The sequence below is a fragment of the Mustelus asterias genome, chromosome 9 (assembly GCF_964213995.1).
Source record: "Mustelus asterias chromosome 9, sMusAst1.hap1.1, whole genome shotgun sequence".
NCBI classification, from domain to species: Eukaryota; Metazoa; Chordata; class Chondrichthyes; order Carcharhiniformes; family Triakidae; genus Mustelus; species Mustelus asterias.
This window is the reverse complement of record NC_135809.1, coordinates 81,871,788-81,893,710: the sequence shown is the minus strand read 5'-3', so window position 1 is coordinate 81,893,710 and position 21,923 is coordinate 81,871,788. Positions and strand designations below refer to the sequence as shown.

Below are 21,923 nucleotides of genomic sequence, written 5' to 3'. Positions count from 1 at the left end.
AATGACCAAAGGGATTGGTGTTGCACGGTAAAAAATGGCAATGAAACAAGAAACAAAAAAGTTATGCCTAGAGGTAGTGTAAATGTGAAAAGAAAAATAATCACTAAAAGCAAAACAAAACTGAGATGCAGGTTATGATTTGAAACTGCTGAAGTCAATGCTAGGTACAGAAACTGTAAAGTGCCCAGTTGAAAGAGGAGATGCTGTCGTGCTTCAGTGGAATAGTGTAGGGAGTCGAGAACAGAAAGGTCAGTGTGCGAGTGAATTGGAGAATTAAAATGACAGGTGACTGGAAGTATGGGACTCCATCTGCAGACTGAATGGAGGTATTCCAAAGTGGTCATTCAACCTACATTTGATCTCCCCAAAGTAGAGACCACCTCTCCCTGAGCAGCAAATACAGTACGCTAAATTGAAAGTACAAGCAAAGCACCGTTTCACCTTGAATGAGTGTTTAAGGTCTTGGATGGTGAAAAGCAAGGTGGTGTTGCGTCAATTGCGCTTGAATGGAAAGGTCCTCCAGTAAGGAGATAAACGATGTTGGATGTTGCTTCCTCATCATGAAAGCAATTATTCGACACTCAATTCCTTGGAATACTTGCTACAATTATTAGTTTATGTATAATGAACTGCTGACAATTTCTGAAACTTTGACTATGTAAAATGTATATCAAAATGCACTTTAACAATTATGAAGTGCTGAAATGTGAAACATCAATGCATACTGAGACAATGCTGATAAAGGAGTTGCTCCACTGAATGGAATATGTTGCTCAAATAGATAACCATCTGTTCCCCAGCAGATCCTGTATTTAAGTTTTCGCCAGGTGGGCAAAGAAATTTTAACAATGTATTGAAGAACAACCTTAACATTTGTAGCAATGACACCAACAATTAGGAACAATGTTACCATTAAATTTTACATTTTCCCATTTACACCACCTCTGGAACAATTTTGTGTTTATTTATCCTGTAACCCACCCCCTTGTGCCGCAGTATCATCCCTTTTGTCATTTAATCTCTCCCGCCTGCTACTCTATTACAGACCTTCCCTTTCGTTCATCCACGAGCCCTGCACTAACTTTTCCTGTTTCTGTACTTGCTTAAAACCTGTTGTATACATAACGTTTTCCAGTTATGATGAAAGGTAATCGACTTGAACCAATAACTCTTTCTTTCTCCACAGGTTTTGCTCAACTCGCTGAGTATTTCCAGCAGCCTGTTTTTGTTTCAATTGTCGGTCTTGGCAGTATTTTGCTTTTGTATTACTGGGCCAGCAGAAATTATGTGCAAGGATCCTCCTCCACTTTACTCATCTAAGAACCTTCACATAATATCAATTTGCCAAAATTGGAGATGCTGGAATGCAGCTTGGAATTTTGAACATGATAGGTCTACTTTAAAGCATAAAAAAGAACATACTTTACACAAAATTCCAATTTTGTGTTTATTTATCCTGTAACCCCAAAAATGGGGCGGCACGGTAGCACAGTGGTTAGCACTGCTGCTTCACAGCTCCAGGGTCCCGGGTTCGATTCCCGGCTCGGGTCACTGTCTGTGTGGAGTTTGCACATTCTCCTCGTATCTGCGTGGGTTTCCTCCGGGTGCTCCGGTTTCCTCCCACAGTCCAAAGATGTGCAGGTTAGGTTGATTGGCCAGGTTATAAATTGCCCCTTAGAGTCCTCTAGGTTAGAGGGATTAGCGGGTAAATATGTGGGGGTAGGGCCTGGGTGGGATTGTGGTCGGTGCAGACTCGATGGGCCGAATGGCCTCCTTCTGCACTGTGGGGTTTCTATGATTCTATGATTAAATGGGTACAAGGAGCATCTGGACCACAACACAAAGGTTGAGAGTTCAAACCCCACTGTGGGGTTAGCGTACCATTACTTTGGTGGATTTTGGGGTGATACCAATGCTTCTTCCATACCACCTTCAGTATTACAACATTTCACTGAAGACAATTGTTGAAGAATTAACATTAGGTAATTGAATAGAAAATGACATTTTTGATTGTCCTTCTGAAGGACAATCAGAAACCAGGGCTGGTTTTTCACAGCAGTGGATATCAGGGAGCGTGCAAGAGCAGATTAAAAAATATATCTAATTCTGCAATTTCTCAGTTTAGGGACAGATGGAAAAAAATTGAGCAGTGAGTCTTTTAATTTCACTGGTAGATATAAAAATTAACATACCTTCACCAAGGCCATTCAGCTGCACTTCTCCAAAATATATTCTAGAAAATTGAAAACAAATAAGACATAAATCTCAGTTAACCTCTTAGTCATCATGTTTAAGGAAATTGAGGAAGTTAGAGAAATGGAAAAAATACTTTGTGGTAAGTCCTTCACCTCCCATATAAAGAAAGGTTATTTTCTACATGCACAATATTGGATTGTTGCAAATATGTAAAAGCAGTCCAGGACAACAATGATGGAAATGCTCTCTCTTGACTGATGGCTTCAACTGGTCCACTTAGGGCTACATTAGTAGCAACTAGCCATCTAGGTGCTCAAATGTTAAAGTGCAAGATTTGCACTAAGTGAGATTAAAGTTCAAGCATGGAACGAAGTAGTCTTGTTGCAGAAGGATGCAGGTGTCTACTTGCTATGATAGAGACAGCCAAAGTTGGATGGCACAGTGGTTAGCACTGCTGCATCACCATGCCAGGAACCGGGGTTCAATTCCAACCTCCGGTGACTGCCTGTGTGGAGTTTGCACGTTCTCCCCGTGTCTGCGTGGATTTCTTCCGGGTGTTCCAGTTTCCTCCCACAATCCAAAAATGTATAGGTTAGGTGAATTGACCATGCTAAATTGCCCCTTCGTGTCAGGGGGATTTGCAGTGTAAATAATATGTGAGATTATGGGGATTGCAGGCTCAATGGGCCGAATTGCCCCCTTCTGCACTGTAGGGATTCTATAATTCAAAGACAGATCTGCCAGATACATAATTTGGCCAAGTCTTTTCTGGTGACGATACCTGTCATGGCTGGCCCCTAACAGCTGTTTGGACAATGGTTAAAATATTTACTCTTCATGCAGCACACAAAATAAATTTCATTCAGTTTTGGATTTTTTGACATTTCAAAGGCATTTTCTCCCATATGGCATTCCCTTCAACTCCTTTGGCATTCTATCCTCATTTTGAAATAACCCATTCCTGTGGCCTGTGTAAGATGCTAAATTTAGTACCAAATTCCTGCTGTAGTCTCTGGTTCTTGAAGAGAGGAGTGGTGCTGTGAATACCAGAACAAATTTTACATTGATCCCAAACCTGACAGGAAGCTAATATAATTGTCCCATTCATCTGTGGTGGGTTGAAGCACAGGTCAGAGGGGCTTTCAAATCCACTGCATCCAATCATAGTGGTTACATTATTGAACAAGTCATACTGATGTCTAGATTAAGAACTCACAAGACAAGATCTTGACTCCCACTTGGTAGTTTCATAACTTAAAATTCAGTAGGCATTACTAGAAGAAGTGAGTAAGAAGCTGGAATATCATTGCAAATATCCAATTGGTTCACTATTGTCTTTTGAGAGAAGGGACCATGTCGGCCATTCTCAGTTTGGCTTATATATTTCCAATGCCAATTTGGCTTTCTGAAGTGCCTAGCAAGTCTCTCAAATGTCAGGATAGGCAATAAATGCCAGCCTTGCCCCTGAGACCCACCTCTGGAGGATAAATCTTAAAGAAAGTAAAACTCATCTTTCTATATGTTCATTTTTAAGTGAAATATATTAAAAACTTGCAGCACATTGTTTGAAGAAAGTAACAAAATTAGGATACCATAAACAGCTAGAGAATTACTTTTTTTTTTACCTGTATAGGATTACATAGTCATGTCCCTGCTTTCTGGATAGTTTATATGCAGGTGTCACCCTTGTGATTGCAAGAAGCGACTTCAGTAGCAAAGACAGTCTGTTGTAGACGGTGTAGGAAACCTTAATTTCTTTATCACATCTGAACAAACAAAAACAGAGAGAGTTCAAGATCTTAGAAATAACAAGTCAGTCCAACATGAAGCATTTCTGTTGCCTTTGTTACTTGCAGTAAAATATCTAAAACAAACTGACAGAAATCTGATCGCCAGGATTTTAAATTAGGCTTGTGAAGTAACTTCCATCCACATTAAAATGAGCAACTTGGAACTATCAATACTGCAATATTATGAATATTAAATGCAACTCAGGAAACAGACATCGGCTCTCATCCTCCCTGTGATTCATGAATAGAAAATGTTACTTAAAGTGAAGATATTCTCTAAAGGAGCAAACTTACTTTTCATTCATTTCCAAACACCATGTTTCCAGTTCCATAGAATCCCCCTGGCACAAAACATACAAGAAGAAAAATGGAATTGACAGATACGAGAGCAACAACATGCATTGTAGTAAAATGTCCCAGAGGAACATCACAGAATTGTTACTAAACAAAATTTGATACTATGCCATAAAAAATTTAGGGCAGATAACCAGAAGCTTGGTCAAAGAAGTAGGTTTTAAGCAGCATCTTAAAAGGAGGAAATACGGCAGAGATTTTAAGAAAAAAATGTATGTTTTCAAACAAACAAACAAAGTCTGTTGAGCATTAAAGATGTGATATTTGCTACCATCTCAAAGCTGAAGTGTATAGTGACTTAAAATAAACTTTCAATGATTATCTAATTTTGCATAAAGACAACATGGCCTTTATTATTTATACTAGGTTGTAATTATGATCTATTTTCATTATTACTGTCTGAGCTCGTCCTTTAGATGAGCAAGCAGTAGCATCTTGAGAGGTAATAACAGGACTGCATTTAATATCCATTCCTTGCAGCTCTCAGACATTGGTGGTAGACTCTGAACTGCTGCAGCGCTTGTGGGAATAGTGTTCCCATGATGGCATTAGGTAGGGAACTCCAAGATACTGATCTAATGATGATGAACGAATGATAAACATGTGCAAGACTTGGAGGTGGAAGTGTTACCATTCTCATTGGTGTCTGAAGATGGTTCAGCTCAGGATGCTTCCGAGGAACACCTACTATAATGACCAGAAGTTATAAAGATTGGCTCCAAACATCCTCAATCCACTTCATGTGTTTTGTTTTTCTTTCATAGGATGTGGGCGTCACTGGCAAGGTCAGCAATTGATGTCCATCTCTAATTTCACTTGCGTGGCAGTTAAGAGTCAGCCAGATTGTTGAGGATCTGAAGTCCAGACCGGGCAAGAATGGCAGATTTCCTTCCCTAAAAAGGACATTAGTAGACCAGATGGGTCTTACAACAATTGACAACAGCTGTCATGGTCACTGCTGCTGGGACTAGTTTTATATTTCAGATTTGTTAATTAAATTTTAATTCCATCAGCTACTGTGGAGTATTAGTCTGGGTCTCTAGATTACTTGCCTAGTGACATTACCACTACACTGCTGTGTCAGATATGACACGAGTCAATGTCACACATGGTCAAATGTTGCCTTAACATCAAAGGCAGTCATTCATTCATGTTTGGACCAAGACTATAAAGAGGTTGAGCAAAATGGTGCAGGCAGAGCCCAAACAGAGCACTGGTAGGCAGGTTATTGGTGATGCCATTTGATAGGGGTGTTGGTGATTCCCATTCATCATTTTGCTGATGACTGAAGGAGACAAAATGGGTAGTAACTGGTCAGATTGGATTTGTCCTGCTTTCTACAGACACGACATACCTGGGCAATTTTGAACTTTATCAGGTAGATGTCAGTGAAGTGGTATTGGAGCAATGTGGCTAATAATGCAGCTTTCCTTGGGGCTCAAGGATTCAGCAACACAACTGGGATAGTAACAGTGCCCATAGCCTTTGCTGTACCAAGTGCACTGAGCTATATCTTGACAATGTCAAGATCCCAACTGATATTACTACTGGAAAGTAAGATCCCAGGTGGAACCTGGCTTGATAGATTCTAACTTTTATTTCTTGTTTAGAAATGTGGAGGGCAGCTACTGAACAGAATTACAGGAGTCCAATGAAATTAAAAAAGAAAACATTTATTAAACAAGAAAAATAACTATTTTCCTACACTCCTTCATCCACAATTTTACAGATAAATAGATTTGTAAGTATAACACAAGTTAGAAATGCTTTTTTGTAACTGTTCACACTAAGTTTACAGTCCGCTGTAGGTGAACTATGGTCAGACACACCACATTCTGAAACTAAGCGAAAGTGGCCACCAAAACAACTTCCATGGCCCCCATCCCAGATGCTTGTCACACTATGAGCCAACTGATCTCACAAAAACTCTGTCTTTCACACAACGGTTTCAATTCTCTACATTTGTAGAACATGTTTACTCCTGGACGTCTCCAACAAGGATCAATCTCCAGGATTTCGATCTCTTTTTCTGATGCTCCTCTCCACTGGATTACCATGCGCATTCAAGCTTCACCTTTCCCACGCATTCTCAGGTACTCAGCCATGCTTCACACACCCGTGGTAAGTCGTCACCAATCTCTGGCTCCCGGTTGTCACAAGGCCACTTTACCTACATCCTTCTCCCTTTTCTTTGTTTAATTTGGAGCCTTTATCTCGGCTCCTTACTTTAATTTCACTGAACAGGATTGGTTCCAGATTTCTGTCCTCATTCTTTGACTTAACTGTCATCTTGGGACCTTTTGCTGTCCAACTCCTGAATGAGACTCTCTCATTTTCTTTGAGGCCTGCTCCCAAAGCTCACACACTCATCCAGCTTCTTCTGGCACCTTTTGCAGAATGCAGAATTGCATTCTCTTCTGAGCCATTTGATCTCCTTTCAGCTCCATTGCACTTTTGTTTTCGTTTGTCCTCCTGTGCAGGGTCAGTTCCGAGCCTGACAAAGAGAATATGCTCCAACAATACATGTGCTATCAATCTCCAGCTGGCATGTGCACAGACGCCAAAGGAAAATGTGCCGGCACATCTGCAGAGACTGCTGAAGCCCATCGAGAACTGTAGTTTCCAACTCCAATGGCCTGGCTTTCATTTTCTAAAACGCAAGTTTACTGTTTTTCCCATTTCTGATGCCTGTAACAATAACTTGGGAGTGACTCAAATTGGCTGAAGTCTGGCTTCTGTGATGGGTTGGGGGTGTGGACTAACGTCATGGGGAGTTCAAGATAAATTATGCAAATCAGCATTTCTGGCTGAGGATGATTCCAAACATGTCAGCCTTAACATTTGCACTCACATGCCGGACTTCACCATCATTGAAGATGGGTATGTTCATGACCTTCTTCCCCTTCGCATTAATTGTTCAATTATCCACTATCATTCAGAATTGGATGTGATAGGAATGCAGAGCTTTGCATGGTTTTACCTATTGCTTGAGTGAAAATGCCGAGTCCTACTCAACCTCCTTTCAATGTTCTCACAATTACAGATTTCAGTATGCTGCCAATTTAGTTCAGTCAACATGACAAGTGCTTGCTGAGTAGTATGCATGGTCTATAATCTTTGACAACATAAGTTGACATGTACTTTGCAGAAGTTACAAACTCCAGTCATGCATTCCACATCACACTGCTCCGTTAAAAAAATAGCTTTCTACTGCTCTCTGTCTCAAATTTTGCATTTATCTCCCCATAGTCTTCTGAACCCCCTATTCACTGAAAATTGCCTATATCTATTTGCTCTCTCCTATCCTATTGTGATTTTAAATAAATTTGGCAAGGCACCCTTGACTCCTCTGCTTTCTATTGGCTTGGTGTCACACCAAAAGGAGGAAAGAAGATGGTTGGAGGACAATCAGTTCAGCCCCAGGATATCACTGCAGGAGTTCCTCAGGACAGGGTCCAAAGCCCAGTCACCTTCAGCAATGACCTTCCTTCTATCACAAGGTTAGAAGTGGGAATGGTCATCGATGATTCAATTGTTATTACTCAGATAATGAAACAGTTCACACTGCATACAGTAAGACCTGGATAACATTCAAGCTTGGGCTAACAAGTGTCAAGTAACATTCATGCCACACAAATGCCACTTCAACCAGAGTGAGTTTAAACACTAGGCATAGCCCACCATCAACATCTTGGGGTCATCACTGATAGAAAATTAACTGGACCTATAACATAATTCCTGTGGTTACAAGAGCAGTCATGATGTGGAGATGCCGGCGTTGGACTGGGGTGAACACAGTAAGAGTTTTAACAACACCAGGTTAAAGTCCAGGTTAAATAAACCTGTTGGACTTTAACCTGGTGTTGTTAAAACTCTTACAAGAGCAGGTCAGAGGCTGAGAATTCTGCAGTGAGTGAATCACCTCCCGACTCCCCAACGTCCTTCCACCAACGACAAAGCACAAGTAATCCATTTAAGGTTTCTAATATAAGAAATGCGATCCGTACATCTTCTTTCATATCCTCAGGACATCCCAAAGAACTTCACAGTCAATTACATACTCCCGAAGTTTAGTCAGTGTTGTAATGTATGGGAAATATACTTACTTTAATATCTTTGTATAAGAGACTGTTAGCTAGTTTTAAAAAAAGCTAGTGTCAGTGCCTTCTCAGGTTTCAAAAAAATACTTATGATCAAGTAGGTGAAAGATAATTTTAAAGGCATTAACAAGGAAACGTTTAACTGCCTGCTTTGTTCATTGTTTCCAAAGTACTGTTACTAATTTATAGCAACTAAATTGTTCCAGCAATATCGAGAGGGTAGTCTTTGATGAGGCAATACCTCCTGGATCTTCAGCACTGTTCAGAACCAATTGTCTTGTTCTCAGAAAAGAGTAATTCAATTTGGATCAAAAAGTGATTTCAAAGCACATATTTGAAGTCTTTAAATAGTATATTTTTAGGTTGAGTTACATTTTTAATTATCTTTATTCCTGGGAGTCTTTTAATCACTTTGAAAGCGTACCTTGGATTGACTTGCTGCAATTGAGCAAGGCATCTGATGCCTTCAGAGACAGAGATGGGCAAACAAGAGTCTCAGTAGCCTCCATGCAGGGTTATCAATTTTTGTATCTTTTGTATTAGTTTTTGTGCATACATGACTGCTTATCATTGATATCTATTTCAAGAGGATAAGGCCAGTAATTACTGCAAATCTGCTGTTTGACTTTGCAACTGGACACTTAACTATCTCACACTTAATGTTTGCTAGTTTATTGTGTAAACCATAGTTGATGGAATGTTAAGTCCACACTTTCCAAAACTGCATTTATCAGAGACACTTGCAACGGTGATGTGGGTTTCTGTTTGACAATTGGGCTTGGTATTATCTGGATATTAGATAGGTAACGGTATAGTCTAGCTCATGGGCAAAGAGAACTCATGTAATGAAGTGGTCTTTGCTATTGAACCAGGAGAAAGCACGTGGAGATAAAATGTTCAAAAAGCAACCCCGGTAAATTACAAAATCACTTGCAAGATACAAGCAATTTAAACTTTTCAATCCAAGTAAAATATTAGAAGCATCAGCAGTTATTAAAAACATGTGAAGGGTTTCAAAAGACCCAGCAGAAAGCTAAAATTATCATGGTTTGCTGCAGAGGGAAAATACAAAGAATGTGCATATCTATTGGAAGTTCTGAAGCTGGAGGCTAAAAGTAATCAACACAAGGATGAGAATCAATGTTGCAAGCTTGAGGAGGAAAAGGTGATGTAATGACAACTTGAAACAGAGGTAAAGATGAAAGTGGCATGGAAGTGCACATGAACTGATGGAGAAAAGTACAGCATTATCCAAAATTAAAACAGGAGAAAAGCGAAAAACAGAACACATTTACCTGCATTTTAAAGGGCAGGATTACCAAGACCTGGAAAGCAAATGTGGCCTGATGGCTTCAAGTTCGATAACTTACTGAAGGCATTCTGACACCAAATTTTAAAGAACAAGCTCATTGAGATATTTAGGTGCACCAAAGGTGACATGGCGGGATCATGAAAGAATCAACTGCTACTGCAGTTCCATCGGGGAGATTGAATGTAGCCCTAGAATGCAAGACTGTGGGTTGCATAGGAATCACAGATATAAAAATTGTTGGTGTCTGTGGAATTGGATGTTACAAATCAGCAATTTCAGGGAAGGGCAGGAACAAATCTTACAGTATTGACAGCAAAACTGCAAGCAAGCCAGGTGAAAATTTAGACCATGGAAAGCTCCAGGCATCACAGCTGCTGCGAGGAATGAAATCTCAATTGTCTGTCAAAATGGAACACAATTACCCTCCTTCTGGCAAATAACTAAATTCATTAGATAATCAAATTGCAGCTCAGTACAGATACTCAGGAAAGATTGATAGTCAAGGAATTATAAAAAAAGCTTGGGAAAAAAAATATTAATGTGCCAATAAATTAAATTAGAAGCTATACCTCAGATGTCTTGAGAGAAATTTCTACACACATCGACCGACCAATTCCTGGAAGTTGCCCTGCCAGTGCCTTCTTAGCCTCATGGGTGACTTCAGGTATGTCCTTTATTGCAAGGTTAAACTGCAGGAGGAAACACAGTACTGTTTGCCAACACAGTTCAATAATATGTTATAACTAGATTCATTTTGGTTTCTTCAAATCCATTCAAGTTATCATTCATGATTATAAATCTTCTATAACATTCTTAGATTTAAAAATGTTAGGACAGAGATCTTATTTTTATAAAAAGTAAACATGCATGTCATATTTCTCATCATAGAATCACTGCAGTGCAGAAAGAGGCCATTCAGCCCATCACAGACAAGGATCCTACCCAAGCTCTATCCCCTTAACCCCATGTATTTACCCTGCTAACCTCCCTGACACGAAGGGAGATTAGCATGGCCAATCAACCTAATCCGCACATCTTTGGCATGTAGGATGAAACTGGAGCACCCCAAGGAAATCCATGCAGAAATGGGGAGAACATGCAAACTCCACACAAAGTGTGGACAGAGGTTTCTCCTGTAATCCTCATTGGATTTATTATTGACCGTCTTATATTTCTGGCCTTAGTTTTAGTAGAGCATTTCATTGAGCACAAGTTATAGACCACACAATGATATTTTTTAAAAAGTTGCTAGCATTTAAAATTTGGTCCCTCATGATTTTATTTATTTAAAAATTGAAAGATATATGTATAATAATTATAAATAAAAAACAAGATAGTAAGGTGACCCTGGGCTAGGGAAGTTGCAGGGAGAGGAAAAAAAACAAAGTTTCTGATCTGATTGCTATCCAGGACCAGCTGCTGAAAAGTACACGTCAATAGTGGATGAGAACACCAGGAGGCTTGGTTGCAAGGCGACCCTAACACATCAGGTCAGTAATTTGCCAAGACATTTGGCCTGGACTCATACTTGAAGCGTTTGTGCAAGATCATGATGGACAGCTGAAACTTGTGGTACTACAACTCAACAAGAGTCAGCATCTTCAGGAGAGGAGGGCAGAAATGTGGGTGTGAGGCTAGTTTTCTTACCCAGTCTGAGCCTGTAGGAGAAGAGGATGAACGAGTGCATATCTTTTCTCCGAGCCGTGCTTGCACAATTACTTGGACAGTCTGTAAAATATTCATTCAATGGTTTAATTAAGACACAAGAATCACCAAGCATATCTTAATTTCTTTACCTCCATCATAGCAACACTAAGTTTTATTTATTAATCTAACCTTTGCAATAATTTAGAAGCAAAGTAATTTAAAATATTTGACTCCTACTGAAGTTAGTTGGGAGAGAGAAAATAGGAAAATGAATAAAAACTGTTTTGTTTTTACTTCCTCTCTCCACAAAACTTAATTTAATATAAAAATTGAAAAGATGTACACCAACAAATGAATAATCAAGAGCTATAGGTTTAAATTTTTCACACGAATCATGGATCACCTAGTTACAGCAAAATTAGGCAGGAGGTACAAATGAAAGAGGTTTCAGTTTATCATGTTCCACCATGTGTAGCCAAGCAGCTGCTGTATTGCACATTGTAATGATTAATCAAGAAATGTAAAGAGTTTTTAATCATCGTAGTGTCTATTATTCAAATGTTTTTCTATTGTGACTGTGAAGATGTATGAAATATTATTTCAGCTTTCTGAAAACATCAACATCTGAAAAGAAGAGTTAATAGAAATGTTGGCTTTAATGCTAACTGGATTAAAAGCAGGAGGTTTGAAACAAGTCTGTTCTTTTGTGGAGTAGTTGATCGTGTCACAAGAAGTCTCGGAACAGATTTTGTTTGAGGGTAAAAATACTTCAAGCAAAAAGTGATGAAAACAGATCAATTTATTGTTCAGAAACAGAACCTGGTCATTCAATTAAAAACATTTTAGTCTTCAATTTGGAGCTTTTCTGATAATCTAAATGTCTTGGGGCACACTTTTGCACTGTATGTAAACATATATTGTACTTGCACTGTTTGTTGAATATTGTACTTAATGCTAGGATTTAATTTGAGCTAAAGAGATTAGTTGTTTAAAGCTGCAAGTAATTGGTCTACGTGGTAATATTTGGCACTGAAGAGTTTTATATCTTAGTTTATAACAACAAAATGGTTTATTACAAGTGGGCATTTAAACCTCTTTATGCATGTTGTTCTGTAAAGAAGGAATATTAAAAAGGTAGCTTCTAGAACATGGGACAGAAAGTTGAGTGAAGGTTAGAATAAAAGTAAATTCTGTGATATTTGTGGTACATTGCTAGGGAAGTGGGAATATACCTGAATTCAAAGCTACAGCTAAGGTTTACTTAGCTTGACTGGATCAATGGACAAAGTAGAGGTCTTATGTAAATTTAAAGCTCTCTCCCTTAACATAGAAGTTGTCACTCTTCTCAAAAAACATAAATCAGTGTAATACCGTGCGGAGAATTTGTACCTTCAGGGCAAAAAACTTAATGAACTTATCCAGGTCCTTCTTATCTTGAGGGCTCAGTTCACCATCCATGGTGAGAAAAAAATCTAAACAGTAAAGCAGAAAATAACTTAATCACACTTTGCAAAAAATAAATGTCAGTGTTGCTAATTGAAAATGGCTAATTTACTTTTGATTGCTGCTATTAAATATTTAAGAAGCATCTAAGCTAGCTTCCCTCTTCCAAAGATATTAGATTTGTTTTCTGAATTAGACGCATCACTACTCTCTGTAGTGTTGCTCATAGGTACTGGACTGTAATTTCATTTACAGCAATCCATGGACATATGCAACATTTCACTTAATGCATACTGCATAAAATTTAAAATAATATATCACAGGAGGTAAAAATAACTGAGTGAAACTAAAAGATATAGGCCTCTAAGATTGGAATTCATAAAATATCAACTTTCAAAACTGAAGACACAAGTAAATTTGCTCTTTCCTCCCTTCCTCAAAACCTCTACTCTTAGTTATTCACACTGCATGGTTTTGCTTTACTACACAACTTTGGATTTGCAGTACTTGCAGCAGAAGTTGAAAATTTCCTCCCATAATCAATTTTTTCAGTTATTTATATTTTGATAAACTGTTTTTCTGCCCTTACTTCAATGGTGGATTTACTGGCCTTGCAGGTGTAATTATTCCCCCTACTGCAAATATAAAGTACAAGTGGTGATCTGCTATAGTCAAGGCTTGAACGCTTGGTTTGGCTGTAGAACAATGTTCAAGCTCAGCATCTAAGCTGCAAATACCTCCCAAATGTTCACAATGTCTATGGGTGCTGTGTTGGGTACATTGAAAGACTAGAGTGATGATCTCGAAGGGTTGAATGGTATTTTCTCATTGCTGACATTTTTCTCACATAAATGAAATAGTGAAATAATGTTACACGAATGAAGGTTCTTGCTCCAAGCACTCTGGCTGCAGTAGTTTCTCTCCCTTAACATTAACTTCGCACCACTGTCTGGCCCCTGACATTGAAAATTTTTAACAGCTCAGTATTTTTACAGTACTTTTTGCAGCTTAATTTTTTTCCACTTTTTGAACCTTGTACAAGTTGTGATTCAAAGATCTGACAGCAGAAATAATATGGACTAAACATTTAACTGTATTAGTAACTTGCTGAGCTACACAATACCTACCATGTTTGAGGAAAAGACCCAAGCAAAATGAATAAAAGAAAGCTCAACATTATACTATTCACAACAGGATAGCAATACGACATCAGTAACATTTTCAAACTGACGCAAAATTAAACCAATCAACAGATCAACTTACAAGTTACATAAACTATGTCTAACAACATTCTCGCAAGAGTGAGCCAGAAAGGGCTGAGAAATATAAAGAAACAATTTCACATGCTGTCTTTTCATAGAATAAGAAAGTAGTGGTGAGCATTAAATTCAAAGAAATAGTTTGACATAGATAAAGAATTCAATTCAAGAGATGATCTCTTGTCGAAGAGTCAGCTCATACATCTGAACTGTTTCAAAACTCCTGATGTACTGCACTTACACAGCTTATTCCTTCTTCTAAACCTTGATTAAATTTGTCTGCCCAGTTGCATTATTGACCTAAGTAACATCGCAAAACCTTTTATTACACCCCATTATACTTTAATGGTTTAATTTCTTTCCAGTTTGGGATAAGCTTTTTGACCAAAGATAGTCTTGAAAATTGCCAAACTGCACATGATTTATTACGAAGTAGTTGAATGCTATCCTCCTCTACAAAGCCAGTAATGAATTATCTCCAACATCAGAACTTCCCTTTAGTTTAGAAAATAGTACTGTAAATGTTAGTTTCATCGCTAACTGCAATCAAAATTATACTTCAAACTTCTGATTAAATGTATTTTGCTAACAGAGTTTTCAGTCTTGCTTTGAAAGTCATTTATGAAGGCTACATCTATTTAATCCAAAGCTTTATTAAACATGGCAATTTTCTTATCCTTTCAACTGTTTCAGCGAGATACAGAATTGAAATATATTTATTTTCCCAATTTCATTGCAGAACTTCATTTATTGAGGCTTGAAGAGAATCAGTAATGAAATAGCTGTCATCAGGGTGCCTCTAACATTTTTAACGTACAAACTACAAATGACAATGTAAGATTGCAGTCATTAAGTACATATACATTGTTGAGGTGCTTCGACCAAAAATTCCCTCATGTTGTCTTTAGTTCTTTCACCAATCACCTTAAATAGTTATTCCTCTGTTATTTGACCCTTTGACGTGGAGATGCCGGCGTTGGACTGGGGTAAACACAGTAAGAAGTCTCACAACACCAGGTTAAAGTCCAACAGGTTTATTTGGTAGCACAAGCCACTAGCTTTCGGAGGTGAGTGGGAGTTCTGTTCACAAACAGAGCATATAAAGACACAAGCCCAATTTACAAAATAATGGTTGGAATGCGAGTCTTTACAGGTAATCAAGTCTTAAAAGGTACAGACAATGTGAGTGGAGAGAGGGTTAAGCACAGGTTAAAGAGATGTGTATTGTCTCCAGCCAGGACAGTTAGTGAGATTTTGCAAGCCCAGGCAAGTCGTGGGGGTTACAGATAGTGTGACATGAACCCAAGATCCCGGTTGAGGCCGTCCTCATGTGTGCGGAACTTGGCTATCAGTCTCTGCTCAGCGACTCTGCGTTGTCGTGTGTCGTGAAGGCTGCCTTGGAGAACGCTTACCCGAAGATCAGAGGCAGAATGCCCGTGACCGCTGAAGTGTTCCCCAACAGAAAGAGAACACTTGCCTGGTGATTGTCGAGCGGTGTTCATTCATCCATTGTCGTAGTGTCTGCGTGGTCTCCCCAATTTACCATGCCTCGGGGCATCCTTTCCTGCAGCGTGTCAGGTAGACAACGAGTTGCAAGTGTACGTACCGTGTACATGGTGGATGATATTCTCAAGTGAGATGATGGCATCCGTGTCGATGATCCAGCACGTCTTGCAGAGGTTGCTGTGGCAGGGTTGTGTGGTGTCATGGTCACTGTTCTCCTGAAGGCTGGGTAGTTTGCTGCGGACAATGGTCTGTTTGAGGTTGTGCGGTTGTTTGAAGGCAAGAAGTGGGGGTGTGGGGATGGCCTTGGCGAAACGTTCGTCTTCATCAATGACATGTTGAAGGCTCCGGAGAAGATGTCGTAGCTTCTCCACTCCAGGGAAATACTGGACGACAAAGGGTACTCCGTCCGCCGTGTCCCGTGTTTGTTTTCTGAGGAGGTCGGTGCAGTTTTTCGCTGTGGCGCGTCGGAACTGTCTATCGATGAGTCGAGCGCCATATCCTGTTCAAATGATCCTTTCACCATTCTATCTGTTCTGTTTAAACCCCTCATGATTTTGAGCAACTCTATCAAATCTTCTCACACCTTTTCTGATGAGAACCCTAGTTTCCCATCTATCCATGTTGCAACAACTTGGATTTCTCAATTATTCTGCACAGCTGGTGAATATTAACACATACACTTGGATGTTTTAATTATAATTGCACAGGACAACATTCTGCTCACCAATCCTGTGCATCTTTTTTCAAAGAAAATAATTTAGTTCCACTCCCCTGATGCCTCCCCAAATCCCTGTCTTTTTTTCCTTTTCAAGTATAAACCCTTTTCCTTTAGAAAGTTATTGAATCTGCTTCCATCACTGTTTCAGATGGTCATTACTCATTACGTAAATATTACACTTTTTTCCCCCTTGTTCTTTTCTAATTAACTTAAAAATATGTCCTTTGATTAGCAACGATCCTGCCAGTGGAAACTTTCAATTTTGAACCTTTCATCAATTGATTTATTAAATCTCTACTTGAAGGAGAATAATTACAGCTTCTCTTTAATCTCTATGTCACAAGTCACTCATCCTAGTAAATCTTCTCTGCACTCATTACTAGTAACTTTGGCATCATCATCATTCCACAAGTATTGATCCCTGGTATCATTGAGCACATTCGATATTCCACATTTTAAAAATGATGAATTTGATTCAGTGCATCTATGGCCCATTTGCACAATGTTGCTACTGAGGGTGTGTGCATATTTTTGCTTTTCGCGAATGCTTTTTCGGTTTTAATATCCAATTGTTCCACTTCTTTCAGATGCTGCCCTAGAGAGGTATATTATTGAAGGAGGAAATTTTCCAGAAAACCATATTTTGTATCATCAAACATATTTACTTATTGGACTAATTGGCACCACTCATAACGGGCCAACAATGCAGAGGGGCACCCCTGGATGGATATTCGATCGGGTCCCCCCCTGCACAGCTGAGAGACTCGCGAATTTCAAAGACTACGGAAGATCCCTAATCTGCCTAGCAACAGCGCGCAGCTGCATTTTAAACTGGCCAAGGACGATCAAGATCCCTACGAAACGAGACATAGAGTGGGTTATCAAAACCAAGCTATCACTGAAATATTACCAATTCGGCCAAGGCAGACATAAAAATCTGATAAACTAAGATATAAGAATAAAAGATTAGAATGAAATACTCCAGACATCCAACAGGACAGGATGACATTAACACTCAATCTCACAAGCAGGAAACACAGACACGAAACAATAAGATCAATTCAGATAAGAGGACACATAGAGAAGATAATGGGAAACGCATTTAGACACCGGGGCAGGACCAAGTAATCCCATTAACACGAACACACACCATACAAATGCTAATCGATGAAACTTCCTAGGGACTTTTTAAACTGACAGACCACTTTATACATATTGTAAAAATGCATAATCAAATGTTCCCGCTCGAATTTGAAACTCTATAAAGATACACCGCTGATGTGATTTAATTGAGATCAACGTGGCCAAGCCACTGTTTCTGAGCTGGCTACGGGGGTCTCCCTGGGATCCCAGTAATTGTACAATAAAGACACGCTTTGAACCTTGATTTGCGACCTCAACTTCTATTCTGCACTGGTAAAGGGATATTTCCCTACAACATTATGGTCCACACTACTGCCACTGTACCCTGGTAATCGAGGGACTGAATGCTTAAGGTGTGGAGGGGGTGATCAAGCCAACTGCTTTGTCTTGGATGGTGCCGAGTTTCTTGAGTGTTGTTGGAGCTGTCCTATTCCAGGCAAATGAAGAGTATTCCATCATACTCCTGACTTGTGCCTTCTGGAAGGTGGACAGAATTGGCAGAGTAAGGTGGGGAGTTATTTGCACAGAATTCCAAGCTTTTGCAGCCACAATAATTATATTGTTGATCCAGCTCAGCTTCTGATCATTAGCACTCCCCAGGAAGTTGATGATAAGGGTTGAGGGATGATAATTCCAATGAACATCAAAGTAGATAATAGATTCTCTCTTGTTGGCGATCGATATTTCTTGGTACCTGGGTGGCATGAATGTTACTTGCCACTTAGTCCAAGCCTTGCTGCATGCATATATGGACTATGTCTATCTGAGGAGCTGTAAATGGTACTAAACATTGTGCAATCAGTTTCAGGGGAACAGCTAGTTCTGGAGCATGAGTCTTCAGCATTATAATTGGAATTTTGTCACAATCCATAACCTCTGCTGTAATCAACTGCTTCTTGATGTCACACAGAGTAAAGCGTTTTTGTGAAAACTGACATCTTGATGCTGGGGACCTCAGGAGCAGGCTATGATGGGTTAGCTACTTGGCACTTTTGGCTGAGGGTAATTACAAATGCTTCAGCTGTTATTTGCACCGACATACTGGGCTCCTTCAACATTGAGGACAGCGATGTTCATGGAGCCTCTTCCTCTTGTTATTTGTTTAATGATGCACCACCACTTAGGACTGGATGCCACAGGACTGCAAAGGTTTGGAGGATCTAATTAATTGTTTGTAGGATCACATAGCTCTATAGCATCTTTGCAGTTTCTTGTTGTAGCTTCATCATGCTGGTATTTCATATTTAGATATGCCTGGTGCAAGCTCCTGACACTCCTCATTGATTGAACCAATGTTGCTTTCTTGGTATGATGGTAATGGAGGAGTAAGGGATGGGGCTGTGAGGTTACAGTTTGTGCTCGAGTACATTTCTGTTGTTGCTGATGATCCACTGAATCTCATGGATGCAAAGTTTTGAGCTTTTAGATCTAATCTGAATCTATCCCATTAGATGGGACTTTGACTCCAAAATAATTGTATGGTGGTCATTTCTACCAAGACTGAAATTAAGAGCATAAGAAATAGGAGTCGTTGGAAATCTGGCCCTCTGCCATTCAATAAGATTGTGGCTGATATAATTGCAGCCGTAACTCCACTTTACTGCCTGTTCCCCACACCCCTCCCCTATAACCCTCGATTCCCTTGTTGTTCAAAATTCTGTCTAACTGTGCCTTGACTATATGCAATGACCCACACTCCACTAATTTCAGGGATAGAGAATTCCAAAAATTCCTCATCTCTTTCTTAAATGAGACACCCCTTATTTTGAAATTGTGCCCCCAAGTTCAAGATTCCCTCACACGGAAACTGGCAGAATAACCAGAGGCAACATGAGAAAAAGTGTTACACAGTGAATTATGATCTGGAACACACCTCCGGAAAGCAGATTTGCAGATTCAATAGTAACATTCAAAAGGAAATTGAATAAATATTGGAACTTAAAATTAGCATTACTTTTTGTAAAGATCAGGGAAGTTGGATTAACTTTCAGATCCAGCATGGGTAGAATAGGTCAAATGACCTCCTTCAATGTTGTATCATTTTCTGAAAAGGACCTTGACTTTTTTCCAAAAAATCTTGAAATGAGAGTGGACATAATTTAATGTTAACGTTAAACATTGTTGCTCGAACCTACAGATTTAATTGGCATATATGTTTCCTAAATTAGGCTGAAATATTGTCCATCAGCACACTGACCATCTGAGTCTCCAAAATCAAGAGTACACAACGGACAATAATAATCATCAACCCAAAGTATAGGCTAGATTGTTCCCTGTGGTACATCATATTCCAGTTACAACTCATGGTTATTTTTGAATCATAAACTTTGACCTGCTTATGTTAGCTTCATTTTGCATGTAACATGTAAATTTTGGACACAGCCTGCATTTAGAGAAATTCCATAGTATCATAAAAATACAAGAAAGCAGCCTCATAGACAAGTTCAAACTCACTGAAGACATATATGCTGAAATGTTCTGATTAAGCAAAACTCCATTACATACACCCAAACACTGCTTCCAGTCTTGGTAAGAAATCTCCAGAACATTTCAAAATGTTGCGATCCTTCAAAGTGTTCTCAGTGCTACAAATGGGGGAGGTTGTGGCGTGGTGGTACTGTCACTGGACTAGTAATCCAGAGACCCAGGGTAATGCCCTGGGACCACTGTCTGACCCGACCACAGCCGATGGTGAAATTTGAATTCAAAGTCTGGAAGTCTAATAATGACCATAAAACCATTGTGGATTATCTGTGGAGTTAACCTCTCAAATCTAATATGACTCTTCTTCGGGTTACAAAGATGCTATCTGACCTGCTGAATTTTCCCAGCACTTTATGTTTATTTTTTCAGATCGCCAGCATCTGCAGTATTTTGCGTTTACTTTCGAGAGAGAGAGAGAGAAAGTAGGCCATTCGGCCCGCTGTGCCTGTGCCAGTTCATTGAAAGAACTGCCCAGTTAGTCAACAATTTCTACGCACAGCCTCACACTTTTAAAAAAGATTAAACACGTAATAAAGTGAAAATAAACGTGAAAGCCTCGTTACTGCCAAAAAACTATATATTTTATAAAAGGGGGATTTTTAGTGGAGTGAAGACCCTGAGTCGTGGAATGGGGACCCTGAGTCAGGGAGTGATGTCTCAGGGAGTGATGTCTCAGGGAGTGATGTCTCAGGCAGCTCCCCCCCACCCGGGGTCACTTACCTTTCACATTCCCGCGGACACAGTAACCCGCTCCACTACTCGCCCCTCAGCCCGGCGAAGGAGCGATAGCTTGGCGCTCTCCCCCCGCCGTGCCTAGCCCCCAACCCGCTGTCAACGGGGGGTGGGGGGAAACTGAGCCGCGTTCCCAACAACAAAACCAGTGGCGCCGCCGGCCCCGGCCTCGCAGCCTCTGTTTACCTCCGCCACGCTCCGTAAACATAGCCGCTTCAATCCGACACACACATTCGCCATCGCTTCCCAGAGCTGCCCGGCAGAATCACAACGGAGGCGAATAAGTGCATTCGAATAAATGTTTGCTTCACCGCCGTGCCTTATTGCTATTGTAAAGAGGGTAGGGATTGTATTTCCGCCAGTCAGCTGCGACGAATGTGTGGATGCCAATCGCTGGGTAGCTTCTGGTTGCTATGTTTGGCCTACAACCACCGGCATGCACTGCGCACCGGAAAGGCCTACATTACCCAGGGAGGCAGAGGACTGCATTGACCCCAATTACAGATTGCGCTGGCTGCAATGTAGTAATTGCCTTCCACTACCGCCTCCTTGCCTGTCGCCCGGATACACCTTGGCGGGCCTTGTTGCCGCCGGGCGGCGGAGGTCCCCACTGGAGTTCCCTCTACGGAGGGATCTCCCCCAATTACGTCGGGGACCTGGGGTGGAGGGTGATGCATGCGGCAGTGCCGCACAACCGTAGGATTCACTGGTTCACGGGCTCCGAAGACTGCCCTTTCTGCGGCCTTGTGGAGTCCGTGGACCATGTCTATGTTGTGTGTCTTAGGCTGCACTCCCTTTATGTTTTCCTAAAGAACCTTTTATTGATGTTTTGTTTGCACTTCAGTCCCACGCTCCTGATCTACGGACACCCGGTGCAGAGAGGGGAGGGTCGGGATGGCGACCTCCTCGTGAACCTGCTCCTGGGCCTGGCGAAACGTGCCATTTACCGGTCCAGGCAGCGGGCGATCGAGGGGGCCGTCCATCCTGACTGTCTTCCCCTCTACCGCGGCTACGTTCGCGGCCGGGTGTCCCTGGAGAGGGAGCATGCGGTGTCCATGGGCGCGGTTGACGCCTTCCGCGCCCGCTGGGCACCGCAGGGGTTGGGGTGCATTATTGACCCTAATAATCACATTTTAATTTGATGTTTTTAAGTTTCCTTTGTACTTTGATTTCTGTTCGGGCTGTTCCCCCTCCTTTTTGGGGAGCTGCCCCTTTTACTTTGTCCTGACTTAACCTGAC

The 21,923-nt window shown here is 40.5% G+C and overlaps 1 protein-coding gene across 12 annotated transcripts in view; it reads right to left on the bottom strand.

Moving 5' to 3' along the window:
• The window catches only part of atg13 (ATG13 autophagy related 13 homolog (S. cerevisiae)), an 86,088-nt gene extending 65,067 nt beyond the window's left edge, over positions 1–21,021 (bottom strand). For 6 of the 12 annotated variants that reach the window (XM_078220428.1, XM_078220431.1, XM_078220435.1 and 3 more), the window contains exons 1-8: positions 20,673–20,797; positions 19,423–19,544; positions 12,789–12,871; positions 11,400–11,480; positions 10,322–10,441; positions 4,281–4,327; positions 3,822–3,962; positions 2,193–2,233 (exon numbers count right to left, since the gene is read on the bottom strand). In XM_078220428.1, the coding sequence (XP_078076554.1) occupies positions 2,193–2,233; positions 3,822–3,962; positions 4,281–4,327; positions 10,322–10,441; positions 11,400–11,480; positions 12,789–12,871; positions 19,423–19,468 (559 nt within the window). In that variant the 5' untranslated portion in view covers positions 19,469–19,544; positions 20,673–20,797. Of the gene's footprint in view, positions 1–2,192; positions 2,234–3,821; positions 3,963–4,280; positions 4,328–10,321; positions 10,442–11,399; positions 11,481–12,788; positions 12,872–19,422; positions 19,545–20,672 lie in introns of all 12 variants that reach the window. The other 6 variants (XM_078220434.1, XM_078220433.1, XM_078220438.1 and 3 more) reach the window with 3 other exon arrangements.
• Positions 21,022–21,923: the final 902 nt, after the last annotated feature.